Source organism: Stegostoma tigrinum, chromosome 44, assembly GCF_030684315.1.
Source record: "Stegostoma tigrinum isolate sSteTig4 chromosome 44, sSteTig4.hap1, whole genome shotgun sequence".
Classification (NCBI taxonomy): domain Eukaryota; kingdom Metazoa; phylum Chordata; class Chondrichthyes; order Orectolobiformes; family Stegostomatidae; genus Stegostoma; species Stegostoma tigrinum.
Genome location: NC_081397.1, coordinates 3437735 through 3456367, shown reverse-complemented (window position 1 = coordinate 3456367; position 18633 = coordinate 3437735). Strand labels below are relative to the sequence as shown.

Below are 18633 nucleotides of genomic sequence, written 5' to 3'. Positions count from 1 at the left end.
TATTTATCATTTCCAAAGTAATAAACATGCTCGGAACAGAAACAGAGTAAGAAACATGTCAACGAAAACATTGTTACTGTGAAATAAGAGAATGTACCCGTTATAAAACTATCATGTATGAATAGAACTAATTCCAGTTTCAAGTGTCGCACGTGTTGCTGACGCCAATGGCGAAACGTGATAGAAATGCATATTCATTCCACAGAATAATAACGGTAAGTTATGAAATAATTTGAAACCTTCCGACCGTGCAAGTATTACTTCCCCAATTCCAGATATTCAAGAATGTTTCTGCATTTTTAAAAATATCTGTCTTAATTCGCGAACTATCATCCTGAACCTTAACATGTAATGGGTGTGCCTTTCTGAAAATCACTTCTATTTTATTTCAGATATCCCTTTCACGAAACTTATGGACCTCATATTTTTGCGAATTGGAAAAACATTTCACCGTTTCTTTGTTCTAGCTGAGTCATTCTCGACAGAAGTTATAAATTCTCTTCGCCTGATGTTCACTAATTCCATTGTTCCTCAGTACATGGGCAATTATTAACATAAATGCTAAATTTCGCATCAGGGATGGGAACAAAACATGTTTATGGTCGCACTTATCGATTGATGCTGTTGACATACATTATATTCCGTCGCTGTATATCCAACTGACGGTTTCTTTTTTCCTCTCTGTCCAGTGATATTGAATCTTGGGGCGTACAGTTAAATTTCTCATTACCGGTTAAACGTCTCATTACTGGTTAAACGCGTTATTACTGGTTAAACGTGCCATTACTGGTTAAATGGCCCATTACCGGTGAAATGGCTCATTACCGGTTAAATGGCTCATTACCGCTGGGATCAAAACAGCACGTGGTTTGTCCGGTTGTGTCGGGCGGATCGGGACAAAGAAGTTTGATCGATCTGTTGGCATTCTTCCATTGCTGCCAGCACAAATCTCCCCTTTTGTCTCCTGCGGAAGTTCAACCACACTCATCAAAATTGCACATAGCAAGGTGTAGAGCTGGATAAACACAGCAGGCCAAGCAGCATCAGAGGAGCAGGACGGCTGACGTTTCGAGCCGAGACCCTTCTCTGATGCTGCTTGGCCTGTTGTGTTCATCCAGCTCGACACCTTGTTATCTCAGATCCTCCAATATCTGCAGTTCCTACTCTCTCATCAAGATTGCAGTTTGTATTACTCAAAACAAATATAGTTGTGATAAAATGCAATGGTTTGTTATATATTCACATGAAAATAATCGCTAACACAAACCTATTCCGTTCCTTCACATACACAAATTATCAGTCCTCACTTTCATTAATCGCCTTTAAACACGGAGATTTCAATTAATGTCCCGATGTGATTACTCAGTACAGTTCATCATCTATTTTCCCTAATATACCTTTAACCTGAGGAGCGGATTTTGTTTGTCAGTCACTTTTGGCACTGCTGTCTGGACCATTAACTGGAGAGATTGTGAACCACAAGTATCTGCAGCATCTCCGATCAATCTTCTGCATTCTCTGTTTCTTTCTCTCTGATTCTGTGCACCTTTCATTGAACATCTTGATCAATTCGTTATGAATGTTCGTTAAACGTTCTGGACACCATGTTGGTCACTGAATACCTGAGAGATTCAAAGCCACTGGTAGCCATTCATGATGAACTTTCCAGACAATACATTACCCGTGAATCACATAACCATCCCTCCTTTGGGCCCTTCTTTTCTGGCAGGACGCTCAACTTCTTTTTTTCAGGCTCTTCCCATATGAATATGAGTGTTATTTGTGCAAATGTCAGCGAATTTGAACTTGAAATCAGTTTTGCAAGTAAATATAAACCATGAATGTGTGAGGGCGGGGTGTGGATGATCTGGGAGGCGTCTCCGAATGTCTCGGATCTGCACCCAGCAATGTTTGATTAGCTCTGATGAAGTGTCTAAGCCCGAAAGGTCAGCTTTTGTGCTCCTGAGCTGCTGCTTGGCCTGCTGTGTTCATTCGGCTTCACACTTTATTATCAACGTTTGATTAGTTGTAGAATTGGATACCTCTTCATATTTACCAGTACACTGACAGGAGTTGGCCTTGCTGACAGACTGGTTAAGGACTTAGGCTTTTCTCATATGTCAAAGCGGAGCGCGTCGGTATTGATATGGTGAGTCCCACAGAGCCGCTGCTGGCTTCTGGCTACATTGTACACAAGCTATCTATTTCCACTGAATATCCCCACTGTTCACTCTTTCAATTCACACGTGTGTCAGCCAGCAGCCCAGTTTCAATAATCAGCTTCACGTTGATCTGAAGTTCGAAAGTAAAAGGATTAATTTAGCATCGGCTGTTATTTGCAGATTATCATTTATACATGTCTTAAATTTTATTCTCACAAAAATTGTACTCATTGTACGTGTTGTCGAGCAATATTCTATTCGAAAACTTCGACCCATTTATTAATCCGAAAACGCGTTCACCCAGACACTCTCAGTTGAGCAGATGGACCAATGATTGGGGTCAAAACTTAGTATTATTAGTTAGCACATAGCATGCCTTTACACACCCGCTGTTGTCAGTCGCTAACAGTCCCCATTAACAGCTACTCACCCTCCCAGCCTGACTGGTAGCAGAGAAAACAAAGTGTAGAGCTGGATGAACACAGCAGGCCAAACAGCTTCTTACGAGCAGGAAAGCTGACGTTTCGAGCCGAGACTGTTCATCAGAAAAATACTCATTTCTGATGAAGGATCTAGGCCCGAAACGTCAGCTTTCGTGCTCCTAAGATGTTGCTTTGCCTGCTGTGTTCACCTAGCCTCACATTTTTTTTCTGATCTCGGATTCTCCAGCATCTGCAGTTCCTATTATCTCTGATCGTTGACAGCTCCTTTGAGTGACCAATTGTTATTCTCTCTCTTTAGGCTCTATCCTATTGTTTATTCCGGACCCCACCCACCTCACTATTTTATACACATAAACTGCCGTTTTCCCGGCCACTATCAGTTCTGAGGACCCGAAACGTGAACTCTTTTTTCTTCCTTCACAGATGCTGCCAGACCTGCTGAGCTCTTTCAGCAACTCCGTTTTTGTTAGTTTTATTCCTGTTCATTCTCTCTGTCGGGTTAGTCACAGGGAGAAGGAAATTGATTGGTATCACGGTCTGGATTTCGCTAAATTCCCCTTCCAGACCCTCTTAGCCCAAGGAATATCAGAAAAGCACCTTACAATGCTCTGGCACTCCAAGGGGTACGCCTTTTCATTGCTGAGTTTAGAGTTTCAAACTGCGCCTCATGTTCATCTCACTTATCAAAACAACTGCTTTACACCCCATTTCCTGGTCTATTGCCCTTATGTATGCTGCTGGACTTCCTTTTGTTTTGTTTATTAAGTTGGGTTTTCTCGGAGGCTGACAAACGTGGACGCAGAATCTCGATTCAAATACGGCGGAGGTGCGCCCGGTTTGGGATAATATTCATTCCCCACCCTGGACATCCTGAAACAACTGAATTGTTTCTTTCTTCCGAGAATTTCTCTACGTGTCCCAAAGCGCAGTAACATCTTGTCTGACTTGAAAGTTGTGACTTCAAGGATGTAATCTCTCGCTGGTATTCAGACTGATCAGCGTTTTACAATTATTGCTGAAGCTGTGTGTGTGTGGCATTGCATTAACTGCCTCCTACAGATATTTCTTTCTCTTTTCAAATTCCCGAGTTTTAATTTCTGACCCTGAGCTTTCTCTGATTACCTCAAATTGACTTTGACAACATGGAAAGTAAGCTATGTTACTCTCATTCCCCATTTGTAATTCCTCACGCTTTTCCTTCAATTCTGTGTTTCACAAATGGAAAACTGCTCTCTCATGACTGGAAATTTCGTTGGCTTTGAAATTCCCTCTCGCCTGGCATTTTATGATTGCCACTCCTAATTTTCTGAGTTCAACTCACTGAGGTCGACATGTCTCTGTTTTCGTTCATGCTTCATGGGCTACGATGTCATCTTCCCCAAGGACTTCCTAGTTAACTGTAGACAATGATTCAGTGCGCCAGGACTCATAACATCACGGGCTTCACAGTACGCTGTCCACATTTACATATTCACATTCAATATTTCTCAACCAAGTTCTGCCGCTCACGTTGACAATCGATAATGATTTCAAAATACAGTTTAAATTTCAAATTCCACAAATAAAAACGTAAGTGTTCTGAATAAATCTGAAAAGAAAAACACAATTGCTGCTGGGATCGCCTTTATCCTCATTCGCCCAACTAAATTTTCATCATCACGCCTGCCAGCTTCCCTTTCTTCAGGCTCAAGAAAGATTTTCGAGAATGCAAGGCTGGTAGGTTCAGATTCGAAGTAGCTTCAGGTCATTTCTTGCCGAAGCTCACTCAGGGACGCCAACTCTTATGCGCAAATGGCGACAGTCTGCCTTTAATTAGGCTATATATGAAGAGAAATCACAGACAAACTGAAACAATGATTTCAATTTTATTCCTTACATCCGTCAAGAGTCCTTTGGATTATTTGTGTGAAATAAACGTCTGACCTTTATCAAACTCGGAGATATGAATTTAGTGAATATCCAAACCAGCTCTAAATCCACTTTCTCATCCACTGCATGTGATATCCTAATGTATGACATTGATTTTCCACATGCAGATCAAAAAATGGGCTTGTCACATCATATTTTAAATTACTTCCTTAGTTATTATACAAATATCGATTCTCCTCTCCATCACTGCTGCTCCATGGATGCAGTGTGATTGCAGAAATTCGTCAAGGTTCCTTAGAAATAAACTTCCAGGCTCACGACCACTTCCAGATCAAAAAGCTGTTTCAACGAATACATAGAAACACCATTACCTGCACCGTCACCAAAAAACGCACCATCCTTACTTGGAAATATATCACATTTTCTTAATTGCCATTGGATTGAAATCCTGGAATTGCCCCTGATGTTATTGTGGGTCTACCTGCAACGCAAAGGCTGCGGTACTTCCAAAAGTCAACTTGCCGTCTTCTTCAAAGGACAACTAGGAACAGACACTCAGTGTATCAGAGGACAAACGTGGGAAATGTGACAAGGGTGCAAAAGAGATGAGCAAAATGTCGCCTGGGCTGTCGAGTCTCAGATTTAAGGAAAGGTTGGATAGACAGGGGCTGTTTTCATTGGAGTCGGGACGTTGTAAAGGGTGTGATAGTGATGTGTAAAATTATTGTGGCCAGAGCTAAGGGAGACAGGAAGGAACTTTTCACTTGCTGCAGGGATAAATTACAAAGGGGACACGGAGTGATGGTTAACAGCAGAGACTCAGAGGAGTTGGGTAAAAAGGAAGTCTGTGTACACCTTAGATGGCGGTGTGAATCTGGACCTCACTGCCTGTAAAGCTGTTCGACATCACAACTGCAATAAGAGTTATTCAGGAATTCAGTTGAAACGACATTAAAGGCAATGAACCAAGTGCTGGAAAAAGGGATTAACATAGACGTTCTTTACTGCAGCCAACGCCCTGTGACAAAGGAACTTTTATATTTTTCCTGTGCTGTAGATCTCCACAACATTATGAAAACAAATGCTTCTCCTCTAGCGACGTCAACCTGCTGCGATTGAAGAACAACCAAAATATAAATCCGGGCAGGTATTCTTGACGTTGAAGCTACTTTCTGTTGGCACCCCGGTGCCAATTGCTCTGAATTAATCCTCAATGCTCAGCACCATTCCGGACTCCTCTGATACTGAGTCAGTCCCTAGTCAAATGTAACAAGACCTGGGCAATATCCGAGTTTGGGCTGACAAGTGGTAAATGATGTTCATGCCCCACAAATGCCAGGCAGGTACCATTCACAATAAGAGACTATCTATCCACTGTCCCTTGGCATTTAATGGTTTTACCAAGACTGAATCCCTGTTTATCAGCAACACTGGAGTTACAACTGGCCAGAAACTCATGTGGATTGTCACATAAACGTCGTGGTTACAGTAGTAGGTCAAAAGCTAGGAACACTGCGGCCTGAAAATCACTTCCTGACTCACCAAAAACTATTCGACTATCGACAAGGCACGAGTCACAAGGGTGGCAGAAATTTCCCTGTTGCCTGAACGGATGCAGCTCTGACAGCAGTGTACACCACCAGTGTGTCACTGCACCCTGCTGTCCTAAGTCTCTCCATCCCACTCCTCTCAGTAACTTGAGGAATGCAGAGAATACACACAGGCAGGTTTCCGGGTCAGAAACTCGGGCTCAGGAACTTTTTTTAAAAATCACAAAGATCCGCAGGCGGCACTTGACGGAGGAGATCACACACAGCTTCAGCAATAACTTCAAAATGCTGATCAATCCAAAGAGCAGCAAGAGATTGCAACCTTGAAGGCACCATTTCAAGCCAGAGAAGATTTCTCTGCGCTTTGGGACCCGTAGAGAAATTCTGGGAGGTAAAGTACAATTCCAATTGGCCTTTAGTTCAGGACGAACAGAAAAGCTATTCAGTTCAGGGTGGGGAATGAATATAATCCCAAATGGGGTGCACCTCCGCCCTCTTTGGATGAAGTTTCCCTGTGTCACCAAGATGAGGATCCTCCAAACCCAGAGTAATAAATAAATAAATAATGAGACTCCAACACCACAAATGAACATTCGGGCATTAACCCAGTAACTGATTTGAAAACCAGTTGTTATGAGAAGTGAGACGTACAAACGGCAAAATTTGAAACTAGCTTATCGAAAGGAGTGTATCAACTTCAGACTTCGCAATGAAAAGGCTTTTCTATGGAGTGCCAGAGCGGTGCAACGTGCTTTTCTATTGTTCCATAGATTGAGAGGGCCTGGAACGAGAATTTAATGAAATACAAGACGCTACCCCACTCAATTTCCTTATTTCTGAGGCCAATTCGAGGGAGAATAGAGAAGAATAAAATTAAGTTTTGGCACCGATCACTGGTTTGTCTGCTAAAGTAACCGCACCCGAGTGAACACGTTTTTGGCTTAGCAAATCAATCGAAGTTTTTGAACAAAATATTTTCCGGCAACAAGCCGAATGGGTAATTTTTTTGGAAGAACAGAATTTAGACTGAAGATCAATTTAATTGATCATCTGCAAGCAACAACAGATAACACCTTAATATTTTTGCTTTCGAACTTCAGACAAAATATGAAGCTGATTATTGAAACTGCATTGCTCTCTTACACAGTGAAGTACAGGAGAGAACAGCAGGAATCCATTGTTCAGTGGAAATAGAAGTAGAAGACTTGTGTACAATGTAAGCAGAAGTCTCACTGTCACTTGGTGTGGAAGGGATGCTGAGGGGGCGGGGCGGACGGGGGTTAGCAATATTAATACAGACAGAACCCTCTCGGACTCGTCTGAAATATAGAGACTAACTATTCAACCAGCCCTTCAGCAGGGCCAATTATCGTCTCAGTACTTATAAATATAATGAGGTGTCTAACCCTACAACAAATAAAACGTTGATGTGGGCAGATCCGAGGCATTGGGAGACGCCTCCCTGCCATGCTCCCTGCCGCCAAAATTTCATGGGTTACCTTTTCTTGCGAAACTGAAATCAAGTCCAATTTCCCTGAAAATTGCACAGAGTTTCAGACATCACTTCGAATTATTGCAGAAAATCCTGAAAACCCTGTCGAGTGCCTACAGTCTGTAGGGTCAACTGTACACGACTGTAACCATGCGGTTTATATGACAGCCCACATGAGTTTCCGGCTAGTTGTCACTCCAATGTTGCTGATAAACGAGGATTCAGTCTTGGTAAAACCAATAAATCCCAAGGGACAGTTGATAAAGTAGGAAAAGAAGGGCGTAAATGTGGCATGGTGATGTGAAGCACGGGTATCATATTGCATGGAAACGTGATTTTGAATCTCTCAGGTATTCAGTTACCAACCTGGTGTCCAGACGTTTTTCTTACATTTATAACGACTTGATCAAGATGTTGTTCAATCAAGAGGCTCGCATAACCAGGGAGAAAGAATGAAACAGAGAATTCAGACGAATGATCGGAGATGCTGCAGACATTTGCGGTTCACAGTTTCAGATTAATGGTCTAGACAGCAGTGTTATAACTAATCAATTAATTCAAATAAGTTCATAAGTTCAAAGTGTATTGAGTACAGTAAATGATGATAAAGAAAATCATCTTCGGGTCGGAACATCAGTTAAAGTCCATGTGATTAAAGATGATTATCGAAAGTGAGGACCGAAAATCTATGTATGGGGAGGAACAGAACAGGTTCGAGATACATTTCCTGTGTATAGACGATAAACCAATAAAAAGTTACATCAGTTAGAATTTTTTGAGTAATCCAAAGTACAACCTGGATGAGAGATATGAAAGCCGTCGATGTTCAAATGCAACAAGGTTTGGGGAATATCTGAGCTTAGGTTGACAAGTGGCACGTAACATTCATGCCGCACAGATGACAATCATCAATAAGAGACCATCTAAGTACCCGTCTTGACATTCAATGGTGTTACAGTCACTGATGTCCATATTATCAACACCCTGGGGCTCACCATGCACCAGAAACCAGAGTTATAACGGCTTTTCCAGAATCATGTGTACGCACAGTGAAGATTTTCATATTTTGTCTGAACATTTGCAATTTTGAACATTCATTCCATCTGAAAATATCTTGTATCCAATCCGGACAAAGTGAATATTCTTTTTAATTCAAATCACAAGGGGTTATCAAATGGCTTTTTGTTTTTCTGAGACTGTGATTAATGTCATTCTCCATGGACCGTAACTGTGTCAACGGTGGGAGGGGTTCTCTGCTCTATTATTTATGGAGTGTTTTTCGTTTATCATTCAGCAGACTCGGCAAGACCAACAGCCCTCGTATTTACAGGCTGCAGAGGGATAGAGTTGGTAGAACAGAATTCGCCTTTAATCGATTTGACAGCTAATGCAATGAACAGGAGTTTGATCGGTTCTCTCTACACTATTTCTACATATTATGAAACGCTACAATGGCAATGGTGGATCTCTTGCATACTTCACGTTATTCAAGCTGGCTACTATCCTGTTCTTGCTCTCGTTGGAGTTCCAAGTAAGTCCTTGTGCTTTGGTTTTAGTTATCTATTACATATCAAACTGCACTACAATTCTAGAAAATTGTATTTTGTGAAGAGTGGGCATGTTCTAAACTTCCAGTCACAGATTCTGGTCTCCATCCAGTAATCCGAATCCCCGGTCTTATTCCAATCCATGTTATCTGTGTTGTATCCGTGAAGAATAACATATTAGGATATCGGTACAAGCAGTTAGTCTCAATTCCAGTGGACAGCTATGAAATATTTGCAGCGTTTTTGCTATTACACAAGAGTATTCTAAAAAGCATCATTTCCTTCCTTTGGAGAGATTGTATATGTTTGGAAATCAGTTCACAGAACGTTCACTGAGCTGCCTCCAGACGTAAAATAAATGTTGAAGAAGAATGAGTTCAATAACATCCTTTATTCTCTTTATAACTTAGAGGATCGGTGTGTAAATGTCATTAAGTATCTGAGAGTCAGAGTGATTTTGAGAGAATGCCTGCTCTGAGAGGATGCCCCCCAAAAGTCTATTTTGTTGCACATTGGTTGAGTGCAGATCACATTGAGGCAGAATTGGAGACAATTTTAGGCAAATATGCTCAAGTGACTTGAGTGTCATGTATTGTCACATAGAAGCATAGGAGTGCAGTGAAAAGGTCTTTCAGTGGCTGCTTTTTAACGGCACCTTAATGCACCACCTCACATTGATCTGAACGAAACTCATTCTGCAACTCGTGAGTCCAATGCCTCAGATGATCAAGTTCCCGTTTAATCTTAGGCAGCGTTATTCACTGTACATTACACGAACAAGTTTCATTTCATCTGCAAATTTATTAACCATTTGTCCCAATTTCGGATGCAAATCATTTACATAAATGACAAAAAAAGGAACACACCCACCTTCACCTTTTGTGACTTACTGATGGTCACAAGCCTCCAGTCTGAAAACAAATAACCACTATCACATTCTCTCTCCGACTTTCAAGTTGATTTGGAGTCTTTTGGGTCACATACTTGCTCATCCCCATAAAATGACCACAATCGATCATGGAAACAAGGTACCATTGTGAGAGAGGATCGTAGGTCTATTTCCTTGTAGAGAAATTGTTGATTTCTGTTTATCATGAAGATCAAAAACCCACAGAGAAAAAGACGGGCGGGAAAGGCAGAACCTTCACGGTGACCGAAGCTGGTAGAGGCATTCTGCCACCGCCATTGGCCTGAAAATGCATTGGAAATCTGTGCAGGAAGCAGAGCCAATTGAGCCCACCCCCACCGCCAATCTATTGAAGATATTAAGATAAATGTAACAAGTTTAATTAGTACAGAATTAAAATGATCACATTGACTTTTTTAAAAAAATATTTTTACACCTTCCCTCCCTGACAGGTAACCTACTGACTATTGCCATCCTATCCCGGAACAACTGCGGTCTCTCCAAGAGTGTGACATGCTATCTCCTGGCCATGACAGTGGCAGATCTGTTGGTAATTGTCTTCGACCTGATATTGAGACACATTCCAATTGTTCACGCTGAGCATTTCCGTTTCCTGTACTATGTACCCACGTGCAACATTCACGCAATCCTGCTTTACGCTTCCACTGACTGTTCTGTCTGGTTCACTGTCACTTTCACTTTTGATCGCTTTGTGGCAATTTCTTCCCAGACACTGAAAAGTAAATATTGCACCAGGAAAACTGCAGCAGTGGTTCTGGGAACAGTGTCTCTGCTGAGCTTTTCAAAGAATATCACCCAATATTTCTTGTTAACAGGTAGATACATTTTAGTGAACGCTCCATGGTTTTGTGGTGTATCATTTGCTGTTCAGTATTCTCTTGTTTGGATGACAGTCGATATTCTCAATTACGTTCTCACACCCTGCGCCCCATTTGTCCTAATTCTGCTGCTCAACGTTATGACGGTGAGACAGATTTTAATGACAAGCAAAGTACGCAAGAGACTTCGAGCTCACAAAAATTTGGAAAATGCAGAAGACTCAGAGTTAGACAACCGGAGGAAATCTATCATTTTACTGCTGCTTATATCAGTGAACTTCATACTGTTATGGGCAGTATTAATTACATTTTCTATGTGGAGACGTGTGTGTTTCCTTTTGAATCTGATTGTCACTCATGAGTACTTTATCCAGGATTTGGGCTTCATGCTTCAGCTCCTCAGTTGTTGCACAAATACTTATATTTATGCTGTGACACAGACAAAGTTCAGAGAAGCGTTGAGGAAACTTCTTTCACATTTATTTTTCCCATTTATTAAACACATTAAATAGAGCGAATAACAGAATTACTGAAAAATAAAGTGTCTCTGCGATTGTTTTGCCTTTATTGCCTAATCTGCTTCTGGAGTGAGTGGCATTTAGGTGTGCAATTCTGATGTCATGGCAAGCAATGCTATGGACCAAGTGGTGGAAAATGTGATTACATGTTTGTTTGGCTGTTTTCGCTGAGCGTGGATACGATAGGCTGAAAGATATCTTTCTGTGCTGTAGGTACATATGGCTCTTGTTAGAGAGACAGGGTGGTATTTGTTCTGAACGGAGACTGAGGAAATTTTTAAATCACTGAGCCCTTGTTTCCAGTCCTGCGGAGAACACTTATCTCTCTGCGAACTTGTCAGGGTCCTGGAGTTGTTCAGTAGTCCTAGAAAATAAAAGAGAACGAAAAGGTATGTGATGAACCACGGACTGCAAAGGAAATTGGAATATTAATATAGAGTGAAAACATAAGAATGGGATATTGCAAGAAAACCTTTGCAGGAGCAGCAGTAAGAATTCTTTGCACTGTGAAAAGAGGACAATACACCCGGAAATATGGTGTGGGGAACATGACACACCAGACAACAGTAAGCGTGAAGAAAAAAGATTCCAAAACTGGATTTAGATTTTTAACTTTCCTGCAGACAGGTCATGCCTGATTCAGTAGCTGTGATGGTTATGTGTGGAGGGTGGGAGACTGCAGGTGTGTCGTTGAACTGGGACGATATACCATGGAAACTGCAGAATTACAGAGGATGGTTGACAGGATCCCATTATATACAAGTGATGGTGAGGTGTGTTTGAATAATTCCAGATACACATTGTGAGAACAAGAGGGCTAAATATGTTGTACCTGCTGCTGAGGGATGGAATGTCGTGTGAGAGCCCCTGATTTTACGATTTTATTATTTTGTTCAGTTTTAAGTTACAAATTTTAAATGACTCATGGGCTGTGGGCAGCTCATGTCAAGTGTGGGATTTAATAAAAAAAACACCAGAGAGGCTTCGTTTGTTTTTGAGCTCAGGCCTGGAGTCGAACTGCATGCTGCAGTTGAACGTTTGAGAGATCCTTTCAATAGACCGATAACAGTGGGAATGAGGCTGTTCCGAATCCCATATGTCTGTGTATTCAAACTTTATACTTCATATCCAACAGAAGGTGGGGAATTTTGGTAAAGACGGTAAAACATGTGTGGGAGGAGTTTGATTATATTTGTTGATTTCAAGAGGCAGCAGAAAGTCTTGATGGAGCCAATGGATGGAAGGCCGGATTGTGTGATGGACTGGGCTGTGTTCACAATTCTCTGTCGTTTGTGGCTGTGGGAAGAGCAGTTCCTGCACCAAGCTGTGATGCGCCCAAATGGGATGTGTTATCTGGTGCATCTATAAAAACTGGTAAGAGTCTTTGCTGAATTTCCATAGTCTCAAGACGAAGTTAAGACGTGTTTGTGCTTCACTGATGGTCGTGCTGACGTGAGCGGACAAGGCCAGATTTTTGCTGACTATCCCTCTCAGGAACTTGACGTCGTCTACCTCCACATCATTGATGCAGAAAGGAGTGTGCGCTCCACCCTGCTCCCTGAATTCAATGACCAGCTCTTCCATTTTGCTGATGTTAAAGGAGATATTGTTATCCTTACAGCAGACAATTAAACACTCAATCTCCCCGCTGTATTCTGTGTGACCGTTGTGTGACATCTGACCGACAATGATGGTGTTGTTCGCAAACTGGGAAATGGAGTTGGGGGAGAAGTTGGCCGCAAGGAACAGAGGAAGCTGAGTAGGATCCCTGTGAAATTCCACTGTTGGGGGTTATGGTGGAAGATCTGAGGTCATCTATTCTTATTGATTGCAGTTTGTGGGGCAGGAAGTTGTGAATTCAGTTCCAGAAGTTGAGCCAAGGTGTAGGTATCAGCGTTTAGAGATACATGTGATTGGAATTATGGTGTTGAAGGCAGAGATATCATTGTTCAAGCAGATGGCAGGTGTTGTCCAGTAATTGAACCCTTGGGAGGAGTGGAATAGACGATCCACCAGAACCATCATTAACATTGTTTTGTTGGACTGTTTAAAAAAAAGAAAACGCGTTCTGAGCTGTTGCTGAGGCAGCATGAAGATTTCAAAGCTCTGTACCTAATCTGGTGCACTTATTTCTGGAAACCTGTCAGCACCTGGTGTAACTGGGGATGAGGACAAATGTTTTGGATTTAAAGCAGTGACAAATTAATATCTTCTCACACAGTGTGGAGGTGTTCCTCCAGCTCGGCACTGTGTCATCTCCAACTCCAACATTGGCTGTTCGTACTGCCTCTGACAAAATGTCAGCATGCTCTGTTATTTCATTTTCTCACGCTGATGTTATTTTGTGTTTATTAAATTGTTAAATATTTTGCTTATGATACAAAACTGGTATGTGAAAGTCAATTATTCACAAAATGTCGGGTTGGCATTTAAAAGGATCGATAAAGGAAGTGCTCCAGGTCTTCGAGGGAGGGGTGGGTTGGAGGGGGAGTCACTTCCCACAGACTAATGGGGTGGCCATGGGAACTCACATGGGCCCAAGCTGTGCCTGCCTCTTTGGAGGATACATGGAAAAGTCTCTCTTCTGCAGTGACACTATCCCCGACCTCTTACTCCCCGTTATTGATGGCTGTACCAGTGCATCAGGAACTTGAACAGTTCATCAACATTACTAACGCCTTTCACACCAAAATCATGTTCACCTGTACCATTTCTGCTACCTCTCTCTCCTTCCTGGCCTGTCTGTCTCCATCTCTGGTGACCACCTCAAAAGTAATATCCATTTCAAGCGCACCGACTCCCACAGCTCCCTCGGTGGATCGGCCATGCTAAATTGCCCATAGTGTTCAGCAGTCTGTGGGTTATAGGGGATGGGTCTGGGTGGGACACTTCAAAGGGTGGTGTGGACATGTTGGGCCGAAGGGCCTGTTTGCACACTGTAGGGAATCCAATCTAATCTCCAAAAAACCTTCCAGTTGTGAACCCCTTCAATGGTCCCTTCCAATTCTTGGACGAAATGTCCATCCTGGTCCTCCTCCAGTGCCAAAATGAATCCACTGGGAAATTAGAGGAACAGCACCTCATGCTTTCGGGACCCTCCAAACCAATGGGCTCAAGGTGAAATTTACCATTTTCAAAATCTCCTGATCCCATGAACAACTCCACCCCATCCACACCTCCTCAGCCTGTCCATCTTCACGCCTACCGATCCGCTCCTCCCACCTCACTGACCAATCCCCAGCCCTGCCTACCTGCACTCACCTATCACTATTCCACCTACCTTCCCGAGCCCCACCCCTCCATCTCTGTTTATTTCAGAGCTCCCTTTCCTCTTTCAAATTTCTGAAGCAGGGTTCTTCATCAAAACATTAGCTTTCCAGCTCCTCTGCTGCAGCCTGGCCTGTTGTGTTCCCCGAACTCCACATTGATACAATTCAGAGACCTTATCGGGAAATCTTGGATAGACTGGGCGCAGTGAGGAATGTGGGGTTTCATATCAGAAGGTGTGATGTAGAATGACAGAGAGTTCTACAGAATGCTCTGCACCAGAATGCTGCACTGATCAGGAGCCAATGAATGAATCAAAATGTTCAGGAATTTGTTTAGAAAGCTGCCGTGTCTATTTGAATACATCAATTATATTTTATATCAGTAAATAATCCAAATGTACCAAAATATGCTGATATCCTTTCTGCTAATCATTCAATGAATCATACAAGAAGCCATCACAGGGAAACAAGCCAACCATCAATCTAATAAAATTAAGAGTCAATCACAATCAAAATAGATTGCATTCAGAAACAACACAATGCTCTTCCCACATACTCCATATCATTCGTTTTCTATCCCTGCCGATTACTGAAAACAGATGGGTGACAACAAAGGGAAGGCTACACAGTAACATTCAAAACCAGTGCTGGAGATGTATGTGAAATAACTGCACTGAGGCTGGTGTCTATATCTAATTCACCTTCTATTTACACATGAACTGTCCCTGACTTTAGCACTGCCTCATTAGAGGCAGCTACCAGAGTTTCAGCATCTCTGACACACACCCTTCTTATCTGTCAGCCATGGCTCCCAAATTTGGGCTGTTAATCAGGTACAATCATGGAACTCATATTCTCTGAGGTTCAACTGGGCGAACTGGTTACAAACCACTGCAGTATGTTGTTCGAAATCAAACACGAACAATAAAGAAATAATTACATTCCCGGGGTAAAGGAAGGAATGAGGAAAACTGGGCAGGGAAAGGGAGCTCAATGTTGGGTTGGCACAGAGAATGGAAGAAAATTGAATGGGAAGGAGACAAGTTGAGAATGATGGAGACAGATTTAATTGCCTTGAACAAAGCATTCCATTTGAGAAATGATCTCAGAGTTTGAGTGTAGAACGTGTTCAGTTTTAGCCTATCTTGATCTGTACTCCACTTTCAATCAATAATATCTGCAATTTCTGTATCATTTCCAAATTCTCTCCATTCAATTTTGTGCTGTTGGAGTTTTTTGAACAGCAGAGATAACATTTCTTTGCACAGTTGTCTTCAAAGAAATGAGTTGCATGCATAACTATGTTATTTTTCCTGCTTCAATTGTACCCAAATAAAATAAAGTTAATTGCACTGTTGAACAGCAATCTGCTTTTGCATGTATGGTTTATCGCATTCACATGCCAGCTATTCCTGTCGATGAGCTGTGTTTCTGTTTCGTGAAGAAATAAGAATGAGCTGGAGCAGGAATGGCAATGCAGTGTGGTGTTTCTCCAACATTGCAGCGGGAAGGTGGGGGCAGGGAGGGGTGTGGTGTTCACACGAGCTATTCCAAGAGGGAAAGGGAAAGATAAGTGATGTACGTGGGAGCACCGAGACAGTGAGGAGAATGAAATGCAGCCTGAAGGGGATCTGGTTGCATTCTCAAAGGCACGGGCTAAATGGAAGAGGACACAAAGGATTCACTCAGAGGAAGAGGAGATCAGACTCGAATGACCATGAAAGGCTACTCATTGGGGAGTTCCTGATAGGAGGTTGAATCAATCTGGCTCACTTTGAGAGTGTTATAGTCGCCATATAGATCCTGGGAAGTGTGTAGATCAGGCCAGGCTCATACAGAAAAAGTTCTCTGACAGTAATTAACATGTAGACCCCACTGAGAAAGAGTGAGTGGCTGACCTTCCTGCTCCCACTGCTGCTGGTAACTCCCAGTCTGGGCATTCTGGCTGGAGACTTCCACTGTGTCTTCAACAGGAATGGACAATCCATAGGGTACGAATGTTGTGGAAGAATGTTGCAGGTTGCAGGGAGACTTGGACAAACTGCAGAATTGGGCCAAAAGGTGGCAAATGGAGTTTAATATGGATAAATGTGAGGTGATTCACTTTGGGAGGAATAATAGGAAGGTAGAATACTGGGTCAATGGAAAGATTCTTGGTAGTGTGGATGTGCAGAGGGATCTTGGTGTCCATGTACATAGATCCATGAAAGTTGACACCCAGGTTGATACTGCTGTTAAGAAAGCTTACGGTGTGATAGGTTTTATTGGTACAGGGATTGAGTTCAAGAGCTGTGATGTCATGCTGCAACTGTACAAAACGCTAGTGCGACCTCACTTGGAATATTGCATGCAGTTCTGGTCGCCCCATGACCGGAAGGATGTGGAAGCATTGGAAAAGGTACAGAGGAGATTTACCAAGATATTGCGTGGTCTGGAGCGCAGGCCCTATGAAGAAAGGCTGAGAGACTTGGATCTGTTCTCTTTGGAGAGAAGGAGGCTAAGAGGGGATTTAATAGAGACATACAAGATGATCAGAGAATTATATAGGGTGGACAGTGAGAGTCTTTTTCTGAGGATGATGACTTCAGCTTGTACAAGGGGGCATAGCTACAAATTGAAGAGTGATTGAATTAAGACAGATGCCAGAGGCAGGTTCTTTACTCAGAGAGTGGTAAGGGTGTGGAACACCATCCCTGCCAATGTAGTGAACTCAGCCACAATAGCGGCATTTCAACAGTCCTTGGATAACCATATGGATAATGATGGGATAGTGTAGGGGGAGGGGGTTAGATTAGTTCACAGGTCGGCGCAACATCGCGAGCCAAAGGGCCTGTTCTGTGCTATACTGTTCTATATTCTATATGACAGTGAAGTAGGCTCGACGTCCAGATTCCTGATGGAAACAGTTAACTTTGCCAGGCTACACAACATCTTCAGCATCGCTGCAGACTGACCACAGAGTAGACACAATTGGTCGTAGCCAGATGGGTCTGTACACCCATAGGATAGATTTGGTGCTTGTGACCACATGCTCTCATTCCAATCCAGTGATGTCAAGCTGGTGTTCTTCTCTGACCACTGCCTCCTACTGGCTGATTGTCCCCTACTGGATAACCAGTGGCCTGGCAAGGGAATGTGGAAGCTGAATGTGAAACCATTGACCTGAAAAAAATGAAGCAGCTCAAATGCGATTACAGAGTTTGGAGGACACTGAAGGCCCTCTTTGAATTTGGTGGGAAACAGTCAAAGGAAACAACAAAAAGTTCTTTATCCAGAAAATCATTCTCAATTTGAGAGAGAGAGTTGGGCAAAACTGTCCAAACTCCAGAAAGCCATACAGAATCTCCTCTTACTGCAGACGATGGGGGTCAATGTAACGGAGGATCCCCAGAAGATGAAGAGACGGCAAGCATTACTCTTTACGTTTCAGGCCTCCAAGATAAACTGCCAGTTCCGGGCCCACACTTTGGATCAGGATTAAGCAATAGAGTCAGAGATAGACAGCACAGGAAAAGGCCATTCGTTCGAACTCATCCATGCCTTCCGCATATCCCAAATAAATCTTGTAGCATTTGCCAGAAATTAACCCATGTCCCTCTGAACTCATCCTCTTCATTTTCCCATCCAGATGCCTTTTAAATGTTGTAATGGTGCCAGCCTTCAGTCCGTCCTCTTGCAGCTCATTACATGCATACACCAGCCTCTAAAAGAGCCCCTTCAATCACTTTTAAATCTTCCCCCTCTCACCGTAAGCCTGTAACCTTCAGAATTGAACTCCCCCACCCCTGGGAAAAGACATTGTCTTCTTGGTCTATCCATGTTTCTCATGATTTTATTAAACTCATTCAGGTCACCTCTGAGACTTTGACACTCCAGGGAAAATAGCTCCAGTGTATTCAGCCTCCCCCTTTTTCTCAAACTCACCAACTCGATCAACATCCATGTCAATGTTGTCTGAACCCTTTCAAGTTTCACAGCAGGGAGACCAGAATTGGACAGAATTAGTCAAAGTGGTGTCCTTCCTGTCTGTTTGGTTG

General features: G+C 42.6%; 1 protein-coding gene and 1 pseudogene across 1 annotated transcript; one reads left to right on the top strand and one right to left on the bottom strand.

Moving 5' to 3' along the window:
* Window positions 1-18633, bottom strand: part of LOC132206921 (uncharacterized) — a 1098881-nt pseudogene that overhangs the window by 257068 nt on the left and 823180 nt on the right.
* Window positions 8844-12687, top strand: LOC132206916 (probable G-protein coupled receptor 139). The gene is made up of 2 exons (XM_059642013.1): window positions 8844-9047; window positions 10423-12687. Exons 1-2 carry the CDS (start codon window positions 8909-8911, stop codon window positions 11319-11321), a joined length of 1038 nt encoding a protein of 345 aa, XP_059497996.1. The 5' UTR covers window positions 8844-8908; the 3' UTR covers window positions 11322-12687.

Bases quoted from the DNA above. Each gene is read 5' to 3' on its own strand.
- LOC132206916 (XM_059642013.1), top strand. From the start codon at position 8,909: ATGAACAGGAGTTTGATCGGTTCTCTCTACACTATTTCTACATATTAT. The intron at 9,048-10,422 runs GTAAGTCCTTGT...CCTCCCTGACAG, and splicing joins TGCTCTCGTTGGAGTTCCAA to GTAACCTACTGACTATTGCC.